Source organism: Diachasmimorpha longicaudata, chromosome 15 (assembly GCF_034640455.1).
Source record: "Diachasmimorpha longicaudata isolate KC_UGA_2023 chromosome 15, iyDiaLong2, whole genome shotgun sequence".
In the NCBI taxonomy this organism is placed as follows: domain Eukaryota; kingdom Metazoa; phylum Arthropoda; class Insecta; order Hymenoptera; family Braconidae; genus Diachasmimorpha; species Diachasmimorpha longicaudata.
This window is the reverse complement of record NC_087239.1, coordinates 4,084,400-4,101,868: the sequence shown is the minus strand read 5'-3', so window position 1 is coordinate 4,101,868 and position 17,469 is coordinate 4,084,400. Positions and strand designations below refer to the sequence as shown.

General features: G+C 36.6%; 4 protein-coding genes across 12 annotated transcripts in view; 2 read left to right on the top strand and 2 right to left on the bottom strand.

The window, feature by feature from the left end:
- Positions 1-1,909: 1,909 nt before the first annotated feature.
- On the top strand, positions 1,910-13,226 carry LOC135169735 (excitatory amino acid transporter 1). 3 transcript variants are annotated; one of them, XM_064134996.1, is made up of 10 exons: positions 1,910-2,119; positions 5,163-5,428; positions 5,845-6,031; positions 6,268-6,310; positions 6,535-6,580; positions 7,398-7,584; positions 7,754-7,987; positions 8,073-8,264; positions 9,267-12,962; positions 13,171-13,226. In XM_064134996.1, the coding sequence occupies exons 2-9, from the start codon at positions 5,173-5,175 to the stop codon at positions 9,550-9,552; spliced, it is 1,431 nt and encodes a 476-aa protein (XP_063991066.1). In that variant the 5' UTR covers positions 1,910-2,119; positions 5,163-5,172; the 3' UTR covers positions 9,553-12,962; positions 13,171-13,226. The 3 variants fall into 3 exon arrangements, with proteins under 3 accessions (XP_063991066.1, XP_063991068.1, XP_063991067.1); XM_064134998.1 differs by lacking the exon at positions 1,910-2,119 and adding an exon at positions 2,323-2,463; XM_064134997.1 differs by lacking the exon at positions 1,910-2,119 and adding an exon at positions 3,754-3,879.
- Positions 11,553-12,506, bottom strand: LOC135169736 (vacuolar protein-sorting-associated protein 25). Its single transcript, XM_064134999.1, has 4 exons — positions 12,365-12,506; positions 12,138-12,283; positions 11,815-12,033; positions 11,553-11,740 (listed from the first exon to the last, which is right to left on the bottom strand). The coding sequence occupies exons 1-4, from the start codon at positions 12,412-12,414 to the stop codon at positions 11,628-11,630; spliced, it is 528 nt and encodes a 175-aa protein (XP_063991069.1). The 5' UTR covers positions 12,415-12,506; the 3' UTR covers positions 11,553-11,627.
- A 383-nt stretch (positions 13,227-13,609) lies between the features above and the next one.
- LOC135169807 (NEDD8-conjugating enzyme UBE2F-like) lies at positions 13,610-14,702 on the top strand. The gene is made up of 4 exons (XM_064135107.1): positions 13,610-13,717; positions 14,048-14,209; positions 14,357-14,518; positions 14,586-14,702. The coding sequence occupies exons 1-4, from the start codon at positions 13,610-13,612 to the stop codon at positions 14,700-14,702; spliced, it is 549 nt and encodes a 182-aa protein (XP_063991177.1).
- A 186-nt stretch (positions 14,703-14,888) lies between these two features.
- Positions 14,889-17,469, bottom strand: part of Obsc (Obscurin) — a 34,167-nt gene continuing 31,586 nt past the window's right edge. For all 7 annotated transcript variants that reach the window (XM_064134988.1, XM_064134990.1, XM_064134989.1 and 4 more), the window contains 3 exons: positions 16,349-17,411; positions 15,552-16,153; positions 14,889-15,491 (listed from right to left, as the gene is read on the bottom strand). In XM_064134988.1, the coding sequence (XP_063991058.1) occupies positions 15,242-15,491; positions 15,552-16,153; positions 16,349-17,411 (1,915 nt within the window). In that variant the 3' untranslated portion in view covers positions 14,889-15,241. The remainder of the gene's footprint in view (positions 15,492-15,551; positions 16,154-16,348; positions 17,412-17,469) is intronic.

Below are 17,469 nucleotides of genomic sequence, written 5' to 3'. Positions count from 1 at the left end.
GCTCGCGTTTGGAAGCAATAACACGAATAGTAATATTAGAATAAATTGACCATCACATTCAGAATTAGAATAGCAAATGACTAATCATTTGAATGGTTGGAATCATAAAAATTCAACAATTCAAACTCCACGTTTTTTCGTGACAATGAAAGACTATGAAGTACCAGTATTCATTTAATTAATCTGCATTGACCTCAATCTAATTAACGGAAGTAAAGTGTTTCACATCGTGACGTGTGACAATTTCCCACAGTAATTTCCACAAATGATGAATAAATTAAATCATCACTGTTAATCGCTGACGCCCGAGGCAATGAGATCCCATCGTATCGCATTTTTTTGTGTCGTCGCTATTAATCGTTGAATCCATATTGAGACGAAAACGAAAATAACGAGACCACCGAAATATTGGGAAATACGTTGTACTGTGATGCTGCAATTGACTTGGAATTTCCTTTATTTATCATGACGGTCCAAGGTTACATATGTCTATGTGCTTCCGCGTCAATCTGCGCAGTGTATATAGTCCCTTTGATTTTTTATTCTATGTGGATCTATACATAATTCAGTGCGCATATGGTAACTGATGGAGCATTCATAACGATCTCGGCTGGATAATTAGTCTTGACACTTTAAATTTCCAAGAGCGACTAATTATCATTGAATTTCAGTGAATGTTGGTGATGACGAATCAGATAAAAATTAATTGAAAAATATAGAAAATTATAATAATTTCAGAATAATTTCAGTCACAAAAGTTGAACTCTTTCAAATGAATTTATTCACCGAATTTTCGAAAGTTTGATGATCCGGGAAAAGTTATAAAAAATTGAATGAGAAACTTTACTTTTGGAAAAAAGATGAAATGAACTTTAACGTTTTATCAAAAATTCTGTACAATTTTAGGGTTTTGAGTGATGTCGAAGTGGAAATTTTGGGATCGATACAAATTTATAATTCAATATGAATTTTTGATGCCTGATTATGTTTAATTTTCAATGACACCGAGAATTTCATAAGTTTCCGGCTGAATTCCATTCAATGCCACTGGCCTCTAAATTCAAGAGCGTATTCACCAGAATTATCTGGTTCTCTGTCCACTTCCAGTAAAAAATGGAACGGAAATTAACTATCGTTTAATTTTCTCTAACAGTGTTAACGAATTTGTTACGAATTTTGTCAGATCCTCATCTGCTAAGTTATATTTTCTACCTCACTCTCTTTAATTTATCTTTTAAATAATAAATATCTTAAGGTTGTTGTCAAAAATAAAATATTTACTCGACAGGTTTTAATTAAATTTTGATAACAAACAGTTTTAAAAAGTGACTGCTAAATGATTAATGTCACATTATCATCCGCTTTAAACTCAAGATAGAAATTTTTGTAATTGTAATTTGATAAATGTTTAAGTGTTCGACTAGAGTATTGCGAATTACAATTTTAAAAAAGTCAACATCACAACAGTTTTTTAAATAAAAATTGCGAATTTTATAAATGTAATTAATTCTTAATTCTTCAAAATCTTTGAATTTTCCAAAGTAAAACCTCAACTACCTCAACTTTGAACTAAATTTCCACAATTTCCGGAGTGAAACCGATCCATTCTTCCACCTGAAATAGAGAGTGTCTGATAATGATGAAATAATTTCCGCATAGAAGACGCTATGAAAATCGCCTCGAAAGCCCACATATGTGGATTCAACAGACATGAGATCGCAGTGTCTAGCCACGTGTTGTCCCTGTTTTTATTCAATCACCAACACACAATCACCACCACAATATCGCATTTTACCACTGGCCCAACACAACGCATTTGAACTCTTTCACAATGTGCGCCGGCGCGCGGCGCGCAGACTCTCCCACTTGCCTTTTATTTATTTTTAAAATTTTTTTTTTTCAAACCATCGCGAAGTCCCGATGGAATATACATCTCCAGCGGCTACGTACACATGTATCCTCCGGCAGTTCGCGTGTAACAGCCGCGATTGCGAGTAGTTCTCGCCGCATTCTCATTCATTATTTCATGAATAACGATTACGAAGTGTTTGCATTATCACAAATTTATTCGGATAATAATTGTTAATTGACAGACTTGTTGTACATTTTTTGAATTACGGTGAGTTTGTCTGTTGTGTTATTATTTAGATGGAAAAAATGGTAATTGGGTTTTGGGGTTTTATTCGCAATTTTGCGACTAATTCGCGTTTTTGACGAGAGGTTTTTAGTTCGTCGGGTCACTTCGTTAATTATCTTGAATGATATTTCATCGAAATCATCACGCAATTCAGTCGGTCGTGGTTATCGGTAACGGTGAGATCGTAATTTTTATAATTTTATTATTATTCGCGGTGACAGTGGGTAATGCACGGAAATTCTTCGGAAAAATTCCAGTGGTATCGCAGGCAAAGGGGCGTTGAATTCCAGGTCGGGAAAAATTGTGGCAGAATGAGAGGAAATTAGGTGCGAAGGGAAATTAATGGTTATTAATGAATCGAGTGCGAGAGATTTTTGGGGATTTTTTCATTTTTTTTATAAAGTTTTTTAATGTTTTGGTTGATAGCGATTTTTAGGGGTCTACGGCCCTGAACATTATGGAAATTTTGAAAATTTAGGGAACCATCAATTTTTGGGGAAGTTCAATAATAAGGGATTTTTAGTTCAACGAAATTTTTGGAATTTTTTTCATTGAGTTTAATTAATTTATTGAATATTTTGATTGATATAGATTTTTGGGTCTCGTGGCCCCGAAAATAATTAAGAATTTTTTTAATGAAAGGGACTTTTTCGGTTTTCAGTGGATATTTAATTAGATTTGATGTTCAATTCTGAGGATGATGATTTTGGGATTCGATCGTTCACTGAAAGATTAATGATTGTTTACCATAAATAATTAATTTTTTATGATCTTTCGGGTGAATATCAAATTTACTAAATATTTTCATTTGAAATTCATATCTCGTAATTCTCGATATTTTTGCCAATATCTCACCGATAAAAATTTCACTAAAAATTATGAATTTTTAATGATTTATTACTTCACAAAATTCATTCATAAAAGATCAATCGAAGAAAAATATTCCCAAAAAATTACAAAACTCGCAGTTCGCTCACCGATTACGGAATCGACCAGGAAATTTCCAGTGACCGAACCGTATTTTTTTACAGACAATTCCCACAAAAATTACAGATACTTTCATAATAAAATTCCCTCAAACTCACCAAACCCCACGTAAAAGCCCTTTACTCAATATTTCTCTCCACACAAATTCCCGAAAGCCCTTCCAAAAATTTAACAAAAAACCTCCAAACTACCACACCAACAATTTCCCTGAAGAATTGCTCTCCGTATTTGCGAAACCAGGAGACTGCAGAATTTACGGAATATGTAGAACCGTTAGATATCCGCTGTTAGCGTTGCATATGCGTGCGTGAAATTCTGTAACAATTTGATATAATTTTATCGAGATATCGAGCGTTGGATAATTGCTCGTAGTTCGAAAGGAAATCGTTTAAGTGGAGATACCGCTCGATGCATCATATTATATCACATCTATATTCCGATAATTAAAAGAAGGAAAAGTTTTTTCATCAGTGTAATAATCGTCTGAGGTGTCCCGGACGGGGGGGGGGCAGGGGGGGGGTAGCCAAACCGTTGAATTATTCATGAGTTCATAGACAGAGAGACATTGAAAGTGGTGGGAGAAGGGGGGAAAGGGGTGGGGATTCTTTTATTTAATTTTTTTTCTGCAGTCGTGGAGTTTTTATTCAATTTATTCAGCGGTGACTTGATTCACTGACCCGTTGTTGGCTCTCAGTGAGAAAAAAAAATAGTATTTTGCGTGCGAAGGGGAAAAAAGTGACGTTTTAAGGAACGAGGTGAGATTTGTGATGACACCACGTCGTCCTCTGGACGTAATTTTCTCGTTGAGGATCACATACTATTTTTCTGGATATTTAAACTTTTATGGTTTTATAATGAAGTAGTTATTTAATATAAATATTAATTGAATAAATTTAAATGTGAGTAATTTAGTTTTGAAAATAATGAGTAGTTTTATCTATGAAATTATAATTATTTTTATTATGAACGTTTCAGGATTTTACTTCTCATTCTAACACTGTTACACTCATTCTTATCATTCCCGAGATTTATCACTGAAATATAGCGCAGACATCGGGTCTTACGTACACACAGGCGACGATTATAAAATAATGTCGGGGTAAAATCGCCCTCATATCAGTTTTGAAGTTGTTGGATAATTACAGGATGACGTAATTTTCGATTTCGATAACGAGAGCTTCGGAAATTTCTAAAAAAAAGAGTAAATCTGGATGTATATGAGGACGATCATAAATGCATGTGCGAGATAAAAAAACAAATGTGAGGACGAAAGTCATTGCGAGTCAGCCGACGTGAAAATTCTTGACTGAAGTGTAATACTCTCCAAACAGAAATATTTTTTGTTATGTGTATCTTCGCGATAAGGATATTTAATTGCCCAGATGAGACCTAAACAGACTAATAATATTTTTCATTGATCATTGAATGGATAGAGATCGATTGTTTTGCTGAACCCTTGGGCTCAGTGAACCGTGAAAAAAAAAACCTTCGACGCGTCCGAAATTTAATGCCATACGAAATTGTCCCACTTTTTTTATGGCCCTGCGCAATCCCACGTTCGCCCCACAACAATTTTGATTATATAAATAAATTGAGAACGCACGCTGGGATTTAATTAACAGGTGTCAGGCCCTGCAACACGAAAATTCGTAAATGCGATAGATTGTAAACATAAAATAAATATGTGGGTACATAAAAGACTTTAATGCAGGGGTTTCAGCACCACAAAACAATAAAAACAATAAATAAAAATTGTGAACAGTTTAAGTGCAGTTCGATTCTCGAGAAAGTCAAATAATTGAAGGAAGATTTACTTTTAAAAATTATCTCTTCTGCGTTGTCAACAAGAATTTATTGTCAAATTGTTATCATTAGTAAGACTTTTTCCTCATTAGTCAATGTGTTCGAGGTGGGAAATTTAAATATTGTACATGAGACGCACGATCAGCCTCGCAATTTTTTACATAAAAGCAATAAATAAAGGAGAAGCAATAATACGAACTGAGTCCTTAATTTTCGTCTCGACAAATTGTTCTAGAATCCCAAAAATGGCGAAGATAGGAAAGAGATGGAAGAGTTGTCTGTCAGCAAATGCCCTCACTCTCCTGACAGTAATTGGTGTTGCTGCTGGTGTCGCTCTCGGATTGATCCTGAAATATTCAAAGGACTCATGGTCACAACGTGAAATAATGTACATTAACTTTACCGGTGATCTCTTCCTCCGGATGCTGAAGGGCCTCATATTGCCACTCATCGTTGCCAGCATCGTCAGTGCCATCGGGAGTCTCGATCTCAATTTATCTAGTAAGTCCCAAAAACCAGAAACTAAAAAATAGAAATATAAAAAAAAATTGTTACTCATTGCACAGAGAGAAGTTTTCTGAGAAAAATTCTGTTAAACGTGAATTTTCCTCGGACTTCAGTGAAAATTGTCTGGTAAGTCCCAAAAATTTTAATTGAAATCCCAGGAAATTTTATATTAACAGCGTAACCAGGTGCGTAAAACTCCACTTCTCGAATATTGTGTCGAAAAATAGTGTTTGATAGTCTCGGAAAAAGTGGAAAAATCGTGGGATTTATAGCATTGGCCTTCGGCCCATTCTATAAACCTCATAAGACCCTAAAACACTTTTCCACACTCGTGTCGAAATGTAATATTTTCTCTGTGATCGTGAAGTCTATTATAACGACCCGTTACCAACTATTTTATGGTTTTCAAGGTAAAATCGGTATGAGATCGATTTATTATTATGCCACAACAACAATATGTGCTGTGATAGTCGGGATTATTCTGGTTACCTCGATCCAACCTGGTCACATTGGGAATAAGGAGCTGTTCGTCACCAACAAGTCGTTAGCCCCAAAGAGAGAAGTTACCACTGCCGATACTCTTCTAGATCTAGTGAGGTAAATAAAATATTTATTAGCATTTTACGCATATTTTGCCATTCCCGGTTGTAAAGTGACATTTTACGTACGGTGTGGCAAAAATATATCTTAACGTTCATCTTGAAAGCTCAATTTTGTTCCTCAAAAGAACCCGTAGTTGATATTCATAATTAAATTTTCATATTTTAATTTTTTTAGTTTGTTTTTAAATAGGTTTATTATTTTAAAAAAATTGATTTGATTTTTTTTTTCAGAAATATTTTCCCGCCAAATCTCGTCCAAGCTTGCATCAAAAACGTACGTATTTTTTATGTTGAAAAGATATTGATATTGAATCCGGTATTGTCCGAATAATTAAAGATATTTAATTCCTCTTATCGACTTCCAAGTTTCTTTAAAAATTTCATTTTATCGAAGCACTCACAGCCTCTGTGGAGAGCGACACCCACTCACGGTTGTGTCATTATTTATTCACTGGCAGATGATGAATGTTCGTCTCACTGGTGATATTTTTTTTACAGTATAGAACGACTCTCATTAAACCGGCGAATGCGACTCCTGCTGAGGGTGAGTTTTTACTTGAGAAATTGGGTTCCTAAGGATGTTTTCGATATTGCTAATATCGAAGTGATCCTTCAGGATCTTCTGAATATCAATTTAAAAATCGAGCGTTCAAACGGCTGATAATACAGTCACCCTCATTACCGATCCAATTTTTTAAAAATTATTATCGAAAAGGCTCGTGAACTCGAACGATATTTCACATTTTTTGCAGATTTTTTATATTATGATATGATTTTTTAATCGATTCAGAAAGGAAAAATTTCGCCTGCAAAAAATGGGAAAAAATTCAAAAACTTTCTACAAGATATGATCAATTTTTTTTAATTGATGCCAAAACGGAGAAATTAAGGAGGAGGCGTTCTATTGATATGATTCCATAGTATTCAAACAAATAAAATATTTTTTATATTTTTTCTATGATTTTTGGGCGCTGAAGTCAAATGCCAAGATTGTCCCCACGTATTTTGATTATCACAGTAGAGGAAATTAAAAAATATATTTCTCTATGAAGTCTGCGGCAACATTGTTTAAAAGAAATATATTTATATATTCAAAATTGAGAAGCCAAAATCAGTCGAACCAATAGAAAAAAGAGAGCATTTCAAATTTCACGTGGCAAACCCTTCGATTCGGCAAAATATCAAAATGTTTGATGATGAATTCTTTCTCAGAAATTTTAAGAGACAGAAATCTTAAGTAAATTATTGGCCGATTTCTTTCTCCCTCGTAAAGTACCCTAAGATACCCTATCGTTGATGACGTCTGAGTGTCATCCGTTTAGATACGAATGAGTGATTTATTTTAATGTATAACGTTTCAGCGAATGATACCTACAAATGGGGTATCGATCACGAATATGCCGAAGGAACAAACACCCTCGGTCTTGTCATCTTTGGAATCATCCTGGGCATAGCCCTTGGAAAAATGGGGGATGCTGGACAACCACTCCGGGACTTCTTCAGTGCCCTCTCTGAAGCGATGATGATCATCACCAACTGGGTCATTTGGTAAGAGCTATAATATAAAAATTAATCATCATGTGGTCACAGCTAAACTATAATAATTTTCATTCTGACGATAAAAAGTATTTTCACTTCTGACCAAATCGATAAAAAAATATAAACATTCGATATAATTGTCGTAATTAAATAAAATGTCTATAATTGCAACTTTCAGGCTGTCACCCGTCGGTGTGACGTTCCTCGTAGCATCAAAAATCCTGGAGATCAAGGATCTCGGTGCAGTAGTAGGAACTCTAGGTCTCTACTTCATGACAGTTCTCCTGGGGCTCTTCATTCACGGTTTCGGTACATTATCATTAATTTTCTTCGTGTGCACCCGACAACTGCCTTTCAAAGCACTCGGAAAAATGAGCCACGTCATGGTGACTGCCTTCGGAACCGCATCCAGGTATTCATAAAAAACCGAGTATTATTCAACCTCAAGGCCATCCTCTACCCACATCATTCATTCAAATTGTCAAATTAATTCACAGCTCTGCAACACTTCCCATCACTCTCCAATGTTTGGACAACATGGGAGTCGACTCAAGGATATCGAAATTCGTCGTGCCCATTGGGGCCACCATCAACATGGATGGTACTGCGCTTTATGAGGCTGTGGCTGCTCTTTTCATTGCCCAAGTCAGGAATGTGAACATGTCGTGGAGCAAAGTTATCGGTGTGAGGTAATATTTCAGGGCATATCATCCTGCTATCGACCCTCGAGTCTGAGACACTCATCGAACACTGGGGGACAGCCAAAAGTCGTTTATCTCGGTTTCCACGTGGACGAGAGTTAAAAATAACGGTCATTCTGCATTTCTAATCTGAATCCTCGTATCTGTATTAGTAGTCACGCTCGATGTAATTGTCGACTGTTTTCGCATCGAGACGTGTCATGGTTCGAGATATGATCGTTACCATGTACTCAAGATATCGAAAAATATCCTGATAATTGTGAAGGTCTCGTAGCATGACGACTCAGAAGATTTCAAGTACCATAACATCGGAAGATGGGAGGCTGCTCTTTGTTTGGAATATAATTATTCATTCTATTGAATAATTGATAGCATCGAACGATTTATGACTGCGATCTTTGTAACATTTGCATGATTAGGTATCCACGGATAACAGATTGCGAAATGAGAGAACTAGAATCGAGTTCTGTTATTCAGCTGCTGAGGAAAATATTGAATGAAAATTACGGATCTCTTCCGTAATTCCGAAGCTGTCACGAATTTCTTTCTGCAAATTTCGTGATTTTTACCGAAATTGTCTGTCAAAAATTACGATATTGTCACGTAAAATTTACCAGTCGACTGTTCCTCACCGTAACGACGAAATAACTAAATTTTACCTAAAATTTTCATCAGCTTTTCGTTATTATCATCTCTGAGATGTTCTAGGAAGAGTCAGGTTGAAGATAAAAGAACTCATCGCGTTTGACGACGTCATGGAATGGTCGACTGAACGATGATGTTCATGAAAAAAACAATTAAATATTCATTCTTTTCTTGTGGTGACACTGCAGTTGAAAGCAATTATTTAAATCATATTCACTTGAAGACGAGTTTATGATGAGAGAATCATATGCAGAATGACCACCTCAATTACAAATTCCTAAAAAAACTAAAAATGCTGCGAAGACCATTTCGATAAACAATTAATTGATTTTAAAATGTTCCCAGCATCACTGCAACGGCAGCGAGCATTGGCGCTGCTGGAATCCCCCAGGCTGGTCTCGTAACAATGGTGATGGTGTTGGACACAGTTGGTCTTCCCGCCGAGGATGTTACCCTGATCGTAGCCGTCGATTGGCTGCTGGATCGATTCAGGACCACCATAAACGTCGTCTGCGATGCCCTAGCAGCAGTGATAATCGAAAAAATGAGTCTGGATGAGCTCCGGCGACTGGATGCACCGAAAAGTGAGGAAGTCGTCGAGCTAACGCACCTGAATAAGGCGGAGGCATGAGGAATCAAAGCGCAATGAGAGTGCGACAATTTACTGCCCGTCAGATACTTATCGATGTCGCAACACGAAGAGAAAAGTTGAATGAAAAATACATCAGGTAATCGTGGAACGAGATTTAAATCGATGGAAAAATATCTGGATGAGGGAGATATGTGATGATTTTATCGAGAAAGAAATATATCGATAAATGGAAAGATTACCGGTGTTTATATGCACTATTGAGTAAACTATTACGATCATGGGAATAATTTTCAAGGGAATCCGGAATGAATTTAATAATTTTTATATAAAAACCACTATCTTTAGTGCATTTTTTAAAATAGAGTAAACAGCACTGAACAGGGAACTGCCTTCGCGATTACTTGACGTATTGGCGAATTTTCCATCAACTTTTTTCTTCGTGAATGATCGAGTGATTGCACTTCAACAATACTCAAGGGCTTGCCATATATTTCTATTACTATGACGAAGCATTTGAGAAAATGCATAATGACGAATAGTTGTTCTTATGAACATTCTGTCGCACGAAAAAATTTTATAGGCCGAGCCTTTTTTCACGGAAACTGTCCAGTAAAAACTGATTAATAATTAAAATCAGTGGAATTACATCACTCCATTCAAATGTTTTTCATAAAAACATCTGGACGTGAATACTCGAAGTTTCTTTATTCAATTTTTCCAGTGAGGGAAAAATAGAGTAGACAAACTAAAAATTTGCCAAAAAAATGGAAAAATCTGATTTCAAAAACTCGTGAGCAACTTTTATATGAAAATGTGACGATAACATAATTTGTCATTGAAAAATAGATTTTTTAAGATTTATTCTGATGAATATGTGACTTTTACTGTAGAAACCTTTCAACTGATGAGCAGAAAATTTTCAAGAATTTTCTATAAAAAATTTTCGTGCGAATCTCAATCGTTCCACCGATGGCTGAAGGTACTAAACTTCTACGAACAATTCCGATTGATTCAAACTACGTGCGAGACAGTCATTCCATCTCACGTTCACACATTAATAGTAGCTCGTTTCAAAGGTTAATTGTATTATACAATGAGAGACATGGCGACGGGTGAATTTAATTCATTTGCTGAATAATTAGTTGTTAAATGACAGCGGCACTGGGATAAATTGACACTGGTAGATATTTCGAGGACTTGCCCTTCAAATATTATAAAATACACTTGAAATTAAGTGAAAAGTCAGATTCAGAAGTCAGATTTGAAGTTGAGTCATTGATATTGGTTGACTCTATAAAATGATCTGTATAAAACTGGAAACGTCCTAGCATTGAAAACTATTGAATATCAGACAATTGACGTCCACTAAATATCAAATATAAATTATCAAAATATTCCTGATTCCAGATCAATCTGTACATTCTATTGTGTTTTATTACTGCACCCAGTGGGTGCGTAGACGCATTCCTAGAACTAACGAGGTGCTCATCACTTTGCCTACTAAAAAACAAAGATTTACAATTTCTTAACGAAGGGGTGAAATGTAATAATAATTCAGGATTTCGTTCAGATCTGAATTTTTCGGAATAACATTTTTGCAATTCATATTTCCCTTTCTGTTTTCAACATATTCAGAAAATTGATGATTCCTTCAATGAATTATTATTACTCCTGAAGTTAATTATTTCATTTCACTTCAATTCCAGTTATACTGATGGTGTCTATTACAATGAGTCAATTGTTCCTCGTATTTAAGAATGTTAGTTATAAAAATAAATATTCATTTATTCTATTGGCGTTAATTCATGCTGATGGCATATATTTATATGTAAACGTTCAGCATTTGTGAAATTGTGTAATTTTTATGAATAAAAACAGTTTTATAAAATTGTTACATCAAAATCATTTGTTATTTCACGCTATACTGCATTAAAATATTCAAACAATTAATAATAATAGTAATAATTATCTCGTATTTCAGTCATTTCAGGGGAAAGTGTTAGCAAAAATGTGGATCATATAATTATCGATAGAATAAATTTCATAAGAAGATAAATATATTTATTTAACAGTTGATTATTTCATCACTTCATTTCATTAATTCAATAATTAAGCTAGAAAAATTTCACTCCCTGATTATCATCGAAAAATATCAGTTCAGCTTTACCTTGAGATTCCAAGGTCTTGAGTGCTCTAGTCACAACTTCATTATCTAATCCATAAAATTCTGGAAAATAACGAGAAAATTCATCAACATGATAATGAGCTCAATCATGGTCATGATATTTATGGTCAACTGACCTTGATCCACCGTGTTATCGCCTTGGGTCAGTTCAAACAGAGTGCAGACAGATCCAACGAATCCATTCTCCTGTGCCCAGTTGTAAATTATCTCGCCCCATTCATCCAGCGTGTGCCAATGGACCAACCACCGTTGCTTCGATTTGTCAAGGGGACTTGCATTACCGGATTTTGAGAGGTTCTCCAGGATTAATTGGACAGCGTCGACGGAGAGTTTCCCTGAGTCACATTTGAAGAGAATTTTTTATAAATTGAAGAATGAATTTTTTGAAGAACTGAATTTGATTTTTTTATGTGCAGTTCTTGTCTTTCAGTCGTCTTACTTTTGATCTCACTATTATTGAAAAGTCGAGTGGAATGAATTTCTCGAACATCCAGAACCGATTGTTTCGTGGCTTTGTAATAATCCAAGACAAGGCTCGTCCACGCCGACAATTGTTTCTCCTTGGTTTCATCATGTGGCTGAAGACTGCAACAACAATGTTATCAACAATCCCCGAATAAATAAAACATAATAAAATCCTCTATGTCGAGGAAAGCATTAACCTACGTAAAAAAAGGAGGAAAACTGTACTGCCAAGGCCACTCTATTTCTCCCATCCTCAGGCCTTTGTTCCACTTTTTAGGAATATCACCAGCTGGTTAGTTACACCACCGGCGAGCTCGTTGACCGATTTAACAAACTATTAATTAATTCGTTTATTATTTACAAGGAAGAGACGTCAGTCCGCCAAACTTCATGCTCTCTCTTCCCCTCGCGAATGTGAACCCTAACCTCTTCGTGCGTCGCTGGAAGCTCCCCACTAATTGTAAAATCCACCGAATATATTTTGATGTTGTCAACAACAATATCTTATCACTGAAAGTTACATATGTCTATTCTTCGTTCAGGAAGTGAATGGGATTGTCTAATCATCTGACGAGAAGTTACTGGAGAGAATTTCCATGAACAGATGTGGCGCGAAGCGAGTGGCATTTTTGCTCCGAATTATTTTACGGATTTTTTATTATGTAGATGAGAGTGATAAATAATTGATAATTTGGTTGGCACAACTTGAAGTGTCTTCAATTCATAGGATATACCAGTGAGGACAGGAAGAGGAATACAATTGAGGTCTTCCAACGAGTGGCTGTGAAGAGATTTTGAGGTTAGAAATCTGGTTTTCTAATTTTCGTGAGGCAGAGGCGATGGAAAATACATTTTCAATCGTCAATATTTCTGGGGGATATGAAGGGATTGGAATAATGAAATTTCGGGGTGAAAACTGGGAAAATTAGGTGAGAATGAGCGAAGAGTTGAGGAATTTCATTCTGGCAATTTCGAGTTGTTGATGTTTTAAAAATACATTTTTTCAGATCGGTCAACTTCTAGAATGAAGGGTTTGATAGTTTCGTAGCGGTGATGTCAATCGGTTTGAGTTTATTTACAATTTTGGTGATTTTTTGAGATATTTTTCAAGATTGAAGATCGATAGGCAAATTGTTTTCACAATTTTTTACGCACGTTTTTTTTATTCTGCAAAAAAGGTCTACCAAACTTTGATTCATTGTATATATATTTTTTTCAATCTCTGTGTTGAACCCAGATAGTGGATAATTCTAGAAAAAAATAAAAAAAAATGTCTTATTCAGGTTTGGTAAAATTTCATACGAACTTGAGGACTTTGCCATTTTTTTTATTTTTCAAAAATCGGCTCTTGATTTAATTCCATTGACCGCTTCGTTACAGAATTTTGCTTTGTCGAATGTTGGCTCATCAAATTAATCGAAATTTCGTTAATTTGTAGACAAAACCATGATCACGTTGAGAGGAAAATTGAAAAAAAGTGCAGAGGTGGGAAATACTAAGCCACGAGACTTCAACAAAAGAATCTCGGTTAGAGATAAACTTCTGGTGAAAGAGGTAAATGCAATTTCAATCATTAAATATTTTATTCATGAGGTTGTAGAGTTTACGAATGGGCAATTCATATAATTAATGGGTTCCATGAATGGGTAAACATTGTTCCCAAGTTGTTGGGCTCATTGAAGATTTTGGAAGGTGAAAATTATACATTTGTTTGTGCTAGTGAAAGTGCAATACAGCACAAGCTAGAAAATAAAATATTATTGATCTTATTTTCGAATTCGAATGCAAAAAAATTTTGTGTTACAATTTTTCGTCAAGAATTTAACTCAACGAGTCGTTTATATTACAATTCTGATATTATTTCATTCGTGATATTTGTTCAAGGTTCAAGAGATGGAGCAAACCTTACCCAATACCTGTCAAGCGACTTTCGATAATCCTAATCGATTGCACGAGTTCAATCTCGTCATAATACCTGATGAGGGCTACTGGTTGGGGGGTAAATTTCTGTTTCACATTTCTGTACCTGAGGAGTACAACATGATCGTACGTATCATTTTATAATTATCCTCGGACTTGTTCGAAATAAATCGAAACAGTTATTATTCACATCTTAAGTAAAAAATATTTAAAGTAAAGTCATTTCATCCTGAAATAAATCTAGAAATAATATCAACAATTTATCCACGACAGCCACCTAAAGTAAAATGCATAACAAAACTCTGGCACCCGAACATCAACGAAGATGGTGATGTCTGTTTATCCATCTTGAGGCAGAGTAGTCTCGATGGAATGGGTTGGGCGCCCACACGGAAGCTCAAAGACGTCGTCTGGGGAGTGAATTCTCTGTTCACCGTGAGTTATCAAACATTTACAAACCCTCAATGACCCTCACCCTTCAAAAATATATATTTGTCAACAGGATCTCCTGAACTTCGATGATCCACTGAATAAAGATGCTGCAGAACAATTCTCAAAAGACAAAGAGACGTTCAAGAATAAAGTACGAGAATACGTCAATCAATACGCGAGAAGATGATTCATGAATGTGTAAAAACGTGACTAAAAGATCCCTCATAATTGTATTTTTTTAATGATTTATCTCTTTTTTATTTAATATTCCCTTACTAGTCTTATTCGACATTCACTTGAATTGTTTGTCCTTCAATTTAGACTGATTTTGGTGAAAAATTTGTGAAAGGGAGGTGAAAAATGTACAGAACGCTTGATATTTTTCAGCATTGTAGTCTTTATTTCCAGGAAACATTTTGTAAATAAAGAAAAAAAAATTATTATATAAATTAACGTGCAATTCATCCCACGATTAACGATTTTTTGTACAGTTTTTCATGTATTCATGTCTAAAATGAGCTAATGACCACCCAAGATATCTCTCAAACGTTCAACAAATAAATAATAAAACGAGAACAAAAAAAATCTTGAAATTTCGGTCGTTGTACGACAATTATCAGATGTTCAACTTGAAAATTTTCGATAAAGTGGCCTTTATTCGTCAATAGTTAAAAATCTTCTCAATAAATAAATACGTTATTTGGAAAATCATAATTGAATTGTACCTTACTCTAAATTCACGGATGTGATCAATTCATCCTCTGTGCTGTATGATCTATTTAAATTACGAAGACTTCCGAAGGCTTGCGTTAAGTTGTCACTCTTCGATGCCAGGGCGTGCTTGAGTTCGTGATATTCTTCGTTGTATTTCTTCAGTCTATCACCGGGGAAAGACGCTCGTTCACGTTTCTTAATCATAAATTCTGTTGGCATTAGCCACCTGTGCTCGTGACATTCCTCAGCTGTTGGTCTCTTACTGCAATTTAAAATGTTAGTAACCCTTGTCATTATCAATGAAACCCCAAAATTTACGTACCTAGGTGTTCGTTTGAATAGCAGCATGAGGAACCTGGTAGCTTCCTGGCTGATTTCCTTATACAAATGTTCGAATCTGTACCTAACAAAAGATATATTCTGCCTGGTCTCGTTATCATCAGATCCTTTAAATGGCGATACCCCAGACAAAAGTACATAAGTGAGAACAGCAACACTCCAAATATCAGTCTGAGGATACGCCAACTCTTCATTAAGAACCTCAGGTGATCTGTACTCATGATGTCCCGACTTCAATGGCACCTCAGTTCCCAATTTCGATACTTTTTTCGCTGTTCCAAAGTCCACGAGTTTAATATGCGCTGATCTGAGAGAAGCCATCACCACGTTGTCAGGTTGAATGTCCAGATGACAGTATCCTCTCCAGTGGAGATACTGAAGTGCATCAAGAACCTCTGTGATGATGGTGGCAACACAGTTTTCCGTGTACTCGGGTCTGCTGGCCAAATATGTCAGGACATCGGATCCTTGGAGCTTCTCCAGAATGAAGACAGCGACTGGTGAATCGGCAGCCCAATATGCAGCTTCGAGAAGGGCAATCCTCTCGTGTCTGAGGGACCTCAGTACTTGGAATTCATCACCGACCTGCAATCAGAAAAAATCGAGGAATTGCGTGGTGGGTCCTTACCTCATGGTAATGAAAATTCAGACGATCAATCATTTCCGATTGTTCACAGCAAACAATTGATCCTCCCTTCTTCATTTAAATTGACCTTCGTTTTATTTTTTCAAATTATCTTTACTGAAGAATTGAAAAAAATTTGAAACAACAATACCCACCGCTTCCTTCAAATCAGGACGAACTTCCAGGATTTTTGCAACCACCAGCTTATCACTCTCCTTCTCCGCACCTTTCACAACCATCGAGAATTGTCCCCGGGAGACCTCCGAGATGAAGGAATATCGGCTCGTGAATTGAGCATCGATAGTCCATTCGATGGGTGTCTCCTCGGCATCATAACTGATCCTCGGCTTCTCCTCATCCGGGATGATCACCTGCCCGGACTCAGTAAGATGTTGCAGATGTCTCATGGCGCGACTGATAGGCACCTTCGGCGCTCCCTCTGGTTTCGTCTGCACCAGATTCGTCTCGAAGCCCTTGTCACCCCATCCAATGCGATTCCTAGCTGCTAGCCGGAAGTGATAGCTAGTATTTGCTTGCAAATCTTTGATAAGATAAAACTCGTGATCGATATTGCTGGCGACATCGATCCAGTCGATAGAATCACCAGCTTTGTATTGTAAATTGTAACATAATATTTCCGAGTTTCCGTCGTCCTTGGGGGCCTTCCAACGCAGTAGGATCTCCGTATCCGATATCCCACATACCTCTGGGGCCTGGGGAATACCTGGAACAGTAGCCAGGACTATTCGCGTCCTGGCGACAGTTTGTCCCACAGGATTTCTCGCAACAACTTTGTAGATCCCGACATCGTATTCTCGAGTTGGATTGAAGCTGAGGATTGATCTGCCATCAGTTGCCTCGACGATGCTGATCCTCTTGCCTTCCTGGATGACGAGGTCATTCTTGTACCATTGGACATTGGGCTTGGGGTTGCCGACGGCGTAGCAGGCGAGCTGGGCACATTTACCAGCTTGGATCTGGAGGATCTGGGGCTTCTCCCGGAAGAAAGGCAGGTTTCCACCTTTTTTCTCCTCTATCATTGCGTCAGCCTCGTAGTAGGAGTCCAGGCGAGTTCCTAATTCGTGTCGTAAACGTCTCATTGTGTTGGAATCCGCTCCGTAATTGTTGATCCTCGCTTTACGCTCGTCGTCGATCTCCTCGTCCATCACGTCGGTGAATCTTCGACGTTCTCTGATTATTGGAGTTCTCCAGTCGTATCTGTGGGGAGAAGATTGAGACTTTAGATAATTAGGCGCTCCATGAATACACTAATACA